Consider the following 10,992-nt stretch of genomic DNA (forward strand, 5'->3'; position numbering starts at 1 on the left):
GCAAGTATAATGGTTGTTATTCTTATTCAATAAGTTAACCTGACTTTAAGATCACAAATGAGAAATTATAGCTGATTGCAGAAACAAAAGAAACTTAAGGAACCAGTAAAATCTATTAAGGTTAATTTTTAAGGGATTATTCAGTATCTGGGCTAAATTGCAGAGAAGCAAATTTTATATCTAAACAGTTTTTAAAAAGCTGGATCAAAATCAATACAGTAAGCAGCACTTTGCTTGTTTGGGTGCTGCCACCTAGTGTTCGTCTCACATTGTCTGGCTTAGTTCAATTTCTAATACACAACCACTAAAATAAAAAGTAATGCCTTTGCAATAAAAAGATTGAACAGTAACATTTTTCTGCATATCATTTAACCTATAAATAATTGATATGGGATAAATATCACCAAGTGAGTAACAGATGTGCAGAATGACAATTAGATTTTCTTTAATGAAAATTGAAAAAAAAACATTGGCTCTTTTCTCATTTTGCTTCATTTTCTTTATTTATTATTTTGTTTATCAACAAAATTACATAAAAAATACAAAAGTGCAACAACAGAAAGTGTAAAAATGTAGTACTTGGAAAAAGTACAGTTCTAGAGCGGTAATATCCATCTGATTTAAAAATCTGTTTTATGTCACCAAATTTTCTAAGAAATTTTCCTCATTGGAAAAAAAAAAAAAAAGTTTGACTGGTGTTACAAAAATTACTCCATAAATCACTGTAGATATTTTTATACCATACACCATCAGAATTAGCAACAGCCTCTTTCTTTTTTTTCTTTACCAAGGTGTGGATTATTGTGTATAACAAACTGAGAGAAGAATAATTCTGCTCAGTGGTGTTTGTGTTTGTTATCTCTAAGGCCACTGGGAGAGAGAAAAAGGTCAGAACTGGTGCAAATTGACACAAATGCGCAGGTTTTAAAAAATATACTCAAACATCTCAGAAAGGTTGTCAGAAAGTCATTGCTGAGAGGGAAGAAAAGATTATATTAAAATAAAAAGAGGTATTCATATGAGTTCTTACATTTGTTACAGCTTGACTATCTTTGGTGTTTTTACAAAACAAAACAATTTAACCTGAAAATATTATAGCCATGTTTAAATCTTAGCTATGACTGAGTCTTTGGCAGATAATATCCCTAACTTAGTGAATCAGTGTTTATTAAAGGGAACTTGGGCTTAAAGCAGTCAAAAATTTTAAAGTAGGAGTACCTCCATTGTGCCATGGCCAAGCCCTCCTCTTTCGCTGTGTTTGTATAATGTAGTCAAAACATTCTTCTTATTGCATAACTGTTTCTGCTTTTGTTTATATTCTACGAACAAATTTTATTCAAGATTATAAGAATGATTTTTAAGAAATTATATATTTATGAAAATTTAAGAAACCTCTTTTTCACCGATAGAAATTTCACTAATTCCAAACTCTTCATGCTTCCATAATCACTGAAACAAATTCAGTCCCCATATTTTGTGCATTTTATGTTTGTCTTTATCAAGGAGATTTTGGATGTAAATAATAAAATAATTGAAAATGCTCTTTTGTATTTTGTTAAAATAGAATAAAGGTTTATCAAACCTTAAACTAATTTTAGGCAACCATTATTCAGTCCTGAATAATCCACCTGCAGATTGATGTCTAAGTACTTTTTATGTAAAATAAACCAAACAAATAGAAAAACATGAAAAAGGATGTTACTGGATTGAACAGCCTCTTCGGTGATGAGCAATATAGCGCCTGTATCCAAAGTCACTGCTGGTTACATATTAAGTTTTTTCTAATTGCAGAAATTTACATCTCCTACATCTAAGAGAGAAAAAATAGAACCCTTAATTTGCAACAGTAGTTTAAGTACCTTTACTTCAGCTTTGAACATGTGTGTGTGTTTGTGCATGTGTGATGTGGCCTTATCAAAAAATAAAGCACACATTGATCTGGCTCAGCAGTATCGAGATATGTTTGTGCTAGAGCTGCGTCAAATGCAGAAATAACAATAACAAAAAAAGAAGAACATAAGTAACCTTTTGAGATGGAGTAGAAACAAAAAAACAATAGTACCGGAAATATATGAAAAAGGTTAGATAAACTGAGCTGTCAACAACAACTAATTCAAAAAGGAATGTTTGAAAATGGCAAATGCAGCTTGAAAACCATGCATGTGAGGAGCAATACTCTCAGAATTATATATCCAAATGTTTTCTAGACAATGAAGAAGCTGAGGTATTCCTTAAATCAGTTGATTAGACCTTTGAATTTCTCTATTCTGATGTTAAGACAACTTTTAAAACAGTAAAATACTTAAAAGAACAAGGTGAATCCAGTGTCAAGCTAGTGCTGTACAAGTGTCCCATTTCAATGCTCCATCAATTACTTTAGAAACCCTTAAACATTGGACATTCATCAATCGAAAAGTTCTGTTGGGAGTTAGTTTGTTCTGGGCCTGACCTGAAGGGTGCAAGCATGGTTTTAAAGTGGTGTTTCCTTTGCATCCAACAAAGTACGCTGGAAGCTCAAGATCTCTGTGAAGGCACAACCTGTAGAAAGAAGCAAAACAGGGATTTATTCAGTTAATCATGTTTACCACCCAAAGTCCCCTGCATTGCTCTGAAAATACATCCTACAAACTATTTTTCTATTGCCCAAATAAGTTTGAATAGAATGAAGCCTTTAATAGCCTCCCTCCTCTCCTCATCCTTACGTTTCCACTGGTCCAAAGTCAAGTCCTTGTCATCAAGTGAGTTGTCATATGGCTGAGCCTCAGTCTCTTCTGTCGGTTCCCTAAATACAGCAAAGTAAGGCAGGGAGACGGCCTCCACAGCCGTCACTCTCTCCTCAGGATCTAGCAGAAGCATGTGCTCCAACACAGAGACGGCTAAGAAAACAAGGAAAAATACAGAGATGGTTCAATATGTAAACAAAAAGGTAAGTTTAACCACAACAGAAAGGTTTTGAATATGTATCGAAAATGATAACCTGTACCTTGGGAACTAGCTGAGGGAAACATTGTCTTAAGGTCTTTCTTTTCCATTTTTTGAAGACTTTTTAGATAACCTTTAGCCTAAAAGTAAACATATAAATAGGTCAGTTTGAACATTCTTACACAATGCAATACATTAGACAGTGCCAGTTAAATGTTTCCATAATATCATTAATACATCGATCAGTATAATACAAGAACTATGTGCACAGGTTGAATTTTATGGTGGATTTTCTCTAATCCTGACATGATAAAAATGAATCATAAATAAAGAAACCTACGACAATGTTTTCAGATGCTTTGAGAAGTTTCCTAACAATCTTCCAATAAATTTGTTTTTCTTAATTAAATAAGAGCAGATTTTAAAGCATAGTTCAGAACTGTATATTAGTGATGTTGGGGCTTTTGAAAGACTATTCTAGAAACCTGATTTGATGACATCAAAACCACTTTAACTATTTTTACATGGCATTCAAATGTGTCCAAATTTTTAACTTTTGTTCTGGGAATCTAGGGATTTAGGGAAGTATGATGCCAAAACTTGAGTCAAATCTAAATAGGTTTATTTTGGAGCAGGGGCTCATTCCATAGTTGGATACTCTTCTTAGTTTATGTAAAATGTGCATCTCTGCAGACGGGAAGAACCGATTAAACTACTGATTTGTGGTTCAGATCTAATCAGTTCCAAACAGTGTGATCCCTTTGGATCAGATTCTTAAACCTTGAACAAAGCTGGGTAATCCACCAGAGCCTTGATTCCAGTGATTAAATCAGGTTGACTAAGGTTTTTATGGTGGCTTCAGTGGCATGCTGTGGAGCTCTTTGACCAACAGTAATGGAGCTTTATCACAGCCAATAAAATAACGACAAAAGAAAATCACTTCCAGATCTGTACGCATCACATCACCATGGAGAATTTAAATTAATTGAAGTCATTAGTTCCTTTAATCATTTAGAAATTAAGCTCTTATTGACTGTATGTAAACATTTCACCGACACTGTGAAAATAAAAATGCTTTGAAGTCTATGGGTAAAAATATATCTCAAAACAAAGTCCACATATGACACTATTTTCCAAAATGGTACTATCACATGTTTATAAAACTTTGTTCTTAAATGTGAACTCACGTCCTCAGAGTCTAGTTTTGATATAAACTCTGGACTGGGTGTTCCTGTGACCTTCAAGATCTGATTCAGCTGATCTAGGTCTAAGGAGATTATATTAAGGTTCAAACTTGAAACAGCAAAGTGAGTACAAACTGATCACAGGAAAGAAAAGAAAAGCCTCTGCATGGAATAAAAGATTGATAAGGATACGGTCGCTGCCTTTAAAAAGCGGTTTTCCTTGTAGCATCTCTGCCATGATGCAGCCCACAGACCAAATATCCACTGTGAAACAGAAAACAGCACAGATAAAGACACAGTATGATAACATTGAAGGTCCTCTATCTGCAACCTGAGATTAAAGCATTTGAAATGGAATGAATAATTCAAGATGTTATGGTAGCTCCACCTAGTGGATAAAGGCTGTATTGAGTAATGGTGCTGTTATGAAGTAAAAGGCGCATTATTCTTTGTTTAAAATCTATCTATACTATAAAGAAGCACAAAGAGCACATTTTAAACTCACATCCATCAACAAAAAATTAATAATATCAATGATATCACAATTATGATTTTAGGATAAAGCAAATATTTCTCCCTAATTTAAGATTTTTTTTTTTTTCAAAAAACAAATTAGTGTTTTCTCAAAAGTAGAATCCCTAAACAGGTGAAGGTTCATACAAAGAAGAAACAGGTTCAAATCAAATACATTTTGCTCTAGTAGAATTATTAAAAACGACAGACTAATAAGAGAGGCCATTATCAGGGTGCTGCTCCCGAGATTTACCGGTCTGTGTGTAGTGCATCCAGTTGAGGATGACCTCCGGGGCTCTGTACCAGCGAGTCACCACATATCCTGTCATCTCAGTGTCCGCCTGCCGAGCTAAACCAAAATCCAAGATCTAACAGAACATGAAGGGCGACAATGAAAGGTTTATGAGCCTCTGTGTTTCTATAAACAGATAGACAAAATGTAATTACAAAAAAGGGTTCAAACAGATACAGATGACGGCCCCTTCAGTGAAATGTGCAAAAAGCAATTCAGGAAAAGGACCTCTACCTCCATTACTGTTGTCTATCCTAAAAACCCCTTAAAACAAAGGGAAGTGCAGCATTGTGGAGAAATCTTAAAGGGGTCATAGAATGCAAAGCCAAGTTTACATTGTCATAGATGAATCACGATAGTTTAGTGGGTGAAATGGGTGTAAAGAGAAGTTCAAACCCCATCGACACCTCCTTTCTTTACAAATCTCACAATTCTAAACTTTCACCAGAAACCGGGCGAATTCAAACGAAGCCCCGAGTTGACGTAAACTCTGGGTTTAGGTGTGAAAAGTAGGACATGGCCAGGAAGAAATGTTTCAGTGAGTGAATGCTTGTTGCTATGATGCATCTTTGCTCAGCAGCTTCGCTCGTTGTAAACCAACCAATCAGCTCATCTAAATATTCATGAGCATACCATAAAAGGAAGAAAACCTGTTGTTTCATTCTGGGGCTTTTAACCAGGCTTGCATTAGGGCTCATAGAACAGCAAATATGCAATTTTCAGAGCAAACAATGTTACACACCCTATTCAGAGACCTTAAGGACCAGCACCAAATACCCTATATAATCATTCTATGACCCCTTTAAGGTTTTGATTAGTAATGTTAAAAATTACTTAGTTAAAAACTAGTTTCTTGGGTAGAAACATGACAGGATGCAATGGAGGTGTTTTTGTTTTGTTTTCCAGCCTCTTTAGCATGGACTCTATTCCTTGAGAACCTGCTCTTCAAGTAAGACAAATGAGAGCTGGTCTTTAGGCAGGAAATAGTCGAATGGAAATAGCTCTTAAGCAAAACTTCCCATATTTACTGTCAGCATAGCAATTGAAAGGTTTGCTTCAGTTTTAATTGGTACAAAGCAAAAGAGTACAGGAGTAAAAAAGGTGGGATTTGCTGCTGTATACTGAACTGATTGGAGCAGTTAGACTTGGATCTAAAGGTGGAGTTTTCATGGTCTGTTTCGTGTCAAAAACAGTGACAGCTAGTGGAATTGCTCCTGGGGGTGCTATAAATTCAAAATAGTTGTTTACCAAAGACCAATCAAACTAAGTTATCAAACCAGTATATTTATATGAATGCCAACAACAAAAAAACTACATTTTAAAACATTATAAAAACAAAACATGATTTCATGTAAAGGTTTTCATTTTGTACATAGATTTTGCCTTTCTGAGGCTTTAGGAAGGGAAATCTGTGGTTTGCATGCTCGAATATTGTGTCATAGACCTGAAAAAATAATGTACCAGTTTAATAACGGAGAAGCTATCTGTCAGCTTTATATTTTTTGATATATAAAAACTATTTATTTTCTGAGAATGTGATAATTTAAGATCAACTATGCAAATTAACAAACATCTACTAAAAGTACACTATATTATATTATTTTCCATGTGAATCCCAGATTGTTCATTCTTCTTTGCCTTTGCTAAAAAGTGCTTTAAATCATTTCTACCTGTCTTTATCCATGCTGGGTCAGATCCTGACATTTGAAAAAGGAGCCAGTCAAGGCAGCAGAATAAAGCCTTAGCCTCGCTGCATGCAGTTAGCAAAAGCCTTGTAGCAAAACCAGGTACTGGAAAAAGACCAAGCGTGTACCGTCTCCATCTGTCTTTGGATTGCTGTAAATTTTGATGTTTGGTTGATCAGGTCCAAACGCTTTACCCTCCAGCTTCTCTTGGTAAGTTTGCGTTAAGGGACTTCACTTCCGGGACTCAACCTGTCAATCAGCCGCACTACCACTGTAACGACAATTCCTGTCAGATGGGGGGAGCTCGGGCCACAGGAGAGCTGCGCCCTCTCCTATCCTTTTGCATTGCAGAGTCAATGGCCAAAGATTTTTGCACCCCAGGGCGGAAATAAGTAATAATACGGAATAATAATATTATTTATTTTTTAAGCAGGCATCTGTGTAAACTTTCCAGATTACAATAAAGCAAAGTGTCCCTATCTAATACGGAAATACTCATCATTAAAGATTAAATACTTATCTTGCACATCTATATGATTATACTTCTAAATATTTTCATTTCATAATTACATTTTTATGTTTTTTTATGTCTTAATCGAGGTCAATGGGTGGGAGGGGTGGCGTCCTAGCACCATCTATTGGCCAGCTGCCACTGGTTAAAAAAAAAAAAAAAAAGAGCAAAGGTTGAAAAAGAAATTCGCTGGTCACTGCTGAGTATAATCCAGGCTCTGATGGGCTGTTTCTCCTACAAAAGCCACAGGAACCGTTTTAGACTCCACTGCTGCTTGAACTCTTTAAAAGACCAGGAACTTTTAAATGAAAATCAGATGTACTACACCAGTGAACTAAAATTAGATTTGTCAGTAGAAAAATGATTTGAAATGTGGGTTAAAATGATAGAGAAAAAAGGGCTCATCAGGTATAAATTGGGCATCTTAGTCCACAAAATGAAATCTTACAGAAAACTTGGGTGATGAGCTAAAGCAAAACATACAATACTATAGAACTGAGTCTAGATATTCCCAACAGATGGTGTAAATGAGATCAGTAAAGATATTGCTTAAAAAATCCATCAATTAAGCCACCTGGTATTTTGTTATTAACATTTATGTCTTTATGTACAATTTTTCTACAAGTAAATCACTGTTACCACTGTAAATGTTGCCATTTGTTAGTAAAACTGAACATTATTTTCCAGCAATTAAATTTGACTTTGTTTTTTTAGTTTTGGTTTATAAATGGTTATTTGTTTTAACCACAGTGATGGAAATAGCAGTACCTTAAGCTCACAGTCTTGGTTGACAACAAGATTTCCTGGCTTGAGATCCTGAAAAAGTTTAAATAGGTAAAGAAAAAAACATGTTAGAAACTCAGAGAAAAGAAGCATATGTCTACTTCAAATACTTTTAAAATTCCTCATGGATATTATAAAATAAACTCACTCTGTGGATTATACCAGCAGAATGAATATACTGAAAGAGAGAAACAGAGAGTGAGTTTAATCAATTGAAACATTAAGGAAAAACTTTTTGGACAGCATCAAACCTTTAATCCTTTGAGGGTCTGATAAACCAAACACTGGATTTTTTCTTCTGATAATCTGGTCTTTTTCATCAGCTTCCCCAAATCTGTTCCCATGAACGGCATCACCAGACAGCTTGAAAGGCAGGAACAGATTGCAATTATCATTGTAAGGCACACTGTTGTGTACAAGCGGAGATGTTTACAGAGGCGTCATGATGAGAGAAATAAATGCATGCTTACAAATCTTTGAATCTGTCCAGAGAATGGTCTGCAGTAAACACATCTAGAAGACCAATCACCTGCATGCAATGGAAATATATTACACTCTGCGTTCTTTCATTTACCTCATCAAGTATCGAACGCTGCAATGTTCAGAGCCACCCTAAGATTTTATGTTCCTGAGAGCTCACCTCTGTTTAAACCACCAGTTAAGCCACTAATCTCAATTTTTTTTTAACTCTGTATGAATGAAACTGACCACAAAAACATCTGCATAAACCAGAATGTCAACAAGTTGACTAATGGAAATAATTCAGTTTCAAGAGCAAAACTGATACAAAAAATTTAGAACGCATATATTTCTGCTAAAACAAATAACAGAAACCCCAAACTATTTTTTGTTGAAATGAATTACATTACCAAGAAAATATATATTTTTTAACTTAATTGTGATAGTAAAAAAGCAGGGAAGACTGCTGAGTTTACAGCTGTCCAGCAGATAGTCACTGACAGGACTGCGACACATAAGCAATTCAAGAGTTTGGAGGAAATTTATAATATATAGAACATAGTTAAGCACTTCAGCTAGGCTGACAAACTTTACAGGGATTCCAATTCATTTTGCCTCAGGGGCCATGGTATCATCGGACCTGAAATCAAATGCAGAACTTGTGGGTTTTGACAAGGGGAAAGTGAGAGATACAAGCCTCGGCTTCCTACACCTCATCGATGGCTCAGGCTGATCGCCTGCGTCATACTGTACAGGTACAGTCATTTCATCACAGTCCACACCTTCTTTATCTCCAGCAAAGTCTTGGACTTCACCTTCCCAGCTTTCGATCATTTTATTCTTGCACTAAACTTCAGTCAATACGTTTGGATCTAGCATTGTTTAAGAGCAGTCAAACTTTTTTTTTTTAAGACTTAGAAAAACTATTGTCATTATCAGTCAATATCTTTAATATTTTTGTGATATTACCTAAATGTGGAGAATGCAAGTGACTGTGGTTCTTTTAAGTCCACAACTTTAAAAATGTGTTTATAATTTAAGTTTTTTACCATCACTTTTTTTAAGATAATGGATTTTGGAATCTTACTAAAATAACATGGATTAGGTCCAAAGGTTTAAAAAATATATATATAACTGAATAGTGAAATAAACTTTTAGTTGAGATTCTAATTCCTGATATGCATCCATATGAAGCTGCTCTGATCAGAAGGACGCATTGTTTATGTTGTGCCTCACGTTTTCATGTCTCATATGTTTGAGAAGCTTCAGCTCCCTGTAGGCCCGCTTTGCGAACACCTCAGACTGGAATGGTCTGTAGAGCTTCTTGATGGCCACTTTGGTCCCTGTTTTGGAGTCCAGCGCGGAGCTGCAGGAAGGAGCGCAGAAAATCATTACCTGATAACCTGCAGTATTTGAAGCATGAGGAACAAGCAGTTAGGTTACATAGGAACTTCACTTTGATACGGGAACAAGGCAGAACACGACATGCACAGACTTGATTGTGTAACTGGAGTTTTTTTTTTTTTTTTTTTTTTAAACAGGCATTTGTATAAACTTTCCAGATCACAATAAAGCAAAGTGCCCCTCTCTAAAGGCTGTCAGAATGGCTGCCCACAATGCGCCGCGGTGTCGATGAGCGTCTTCTTCATCATCATCATCATCATCATCATCACCATCATATGAGGAAGTGGATCAGCGTGAGATCAACCAAGCGTGGACACTTTTTCCTTTTGTTTGGCTGTTAACTGAGTGTCTGCTTGGACAGGCACCATCTGTCCACTGACGCTCTTTGTTACCCCCCTCCTCCTCCCCTCCACATAACAATCAAAGATCCTCTTTCACTCCACTTTACTTACCACACAGTTCCGTACGCTCCGGTCCCCACCTGGACTAGGTCGCGGTACCGCTCCGGTACTTCCCAGATGCTTTTGTTTATTTCCTGCCGATAAAATCCAGGTCTGACCCGCTTTGCCATGATGAATGCGGAATATATCGGTTCAGACGTGTGACATAAAAGCTTCCCTGTGATCTCTTTGTCTTCCGGCGCTGCGCACTCATCTGTTCTCGATTCCACCTATGCGCTCAGTGCAGTTCAGGGCGCACCCTCAGGTCGCCAAAAAAAAAAAAAAAAAAAAAACACTCCTGACTAATGCCCGGAGCTCAATAATTAAAGGTGAAGAACAGTGGTGAATGAAAGGCAGGTGTCAATTTTAAAACTCACTCATGCGCACAGGTTGGATGAAAACCTGAAGCTGCGTTATAGCTGCAGGATTCCTCAGTAATTATTTGAAGACGTGTTGGAACATGAACGTAATAACTATGAGGTTGTTTCAGGCAAGGCTGACACCCAAACTGGTACTACCTTGCAAAGGCATTCACACGTAACATTTCAGGGGGGTTAGGAAGATTCCAAGGGCCCTAAACTGATGGGGCCCCAAATTAAGAAAAGATTTGTCCTGCTATATTTTTCATATATAAAAAGAAAATCCAGCAGTGGAATAGATTATCTTTTTGTTCTCCCTCATTTTTCACCAGTAAACTGAAAAACACATTCTGAATATATTGAGTATATGAAGTTTTTATAACATTAAAATATTATCATACCATAAATATATTTTATGCCATTAAAAGACATCTATAAAT

General features: G+C 36.1%; 1 protein-coding gene across 1 annotated transcript; it reads right to left on the bottom strand.

Annotated features, from left to right (window-relative positions):
* Window positions 1–528: 528 nt before the first annotated feature.
* Window positions 529–10,509, bottom strand: LOC107082492 (mitogen-activated protein kinase 12-like). The gene is made up of 12 exons (XM_015371200.1): window positions 10,206–10,509; window positions 9,586–9,715; window positions 8,361–8,419; window positions 8,142–8,253; window positions 8,039–8,068; window positions 7,876–7,923; window positions 4,873–4,987; window positions 4,299–4,370; window positions 4,110–4,189; window positions 2,984–3,062; window positions 2,703–2,876; window positions 529–2,538 (listed from the first exon to the last, which is right to left on the bottom strand). The coding sequence occupies exons 1-12, from the start codon at window positions 10,322–10,324 to the stop codon at window positions 2,471–2,473; spliced, it is 1,086 nt and encodes a 361-aa protein (XP_015226686.1). The 5' UTR covers window positions 10,325–10,509; the 3' UTR covers window positions 529–2,470.
* Window positions 10,510–10,992: the final 483 nt, after the last annotated feature.

Source organism: Cyprinodon variegatus, unplaced genomic scaffold (assembly GCF_000732505.1).
Source record: "Cyprinodon variegatus isolate N-32 unplaced genomic scaffold, C_variegatus-1.0 Scaffold54, whole genome shotgun sequence".
Taxonomy (NCBI): domain Eukaryota; kingdom Metazoa; phylum Chordata; class Actinopteri; order Cyprinodontiformes; family Cyprinodontidae; genus Cyprinodon; species Cyprinodon variegatus.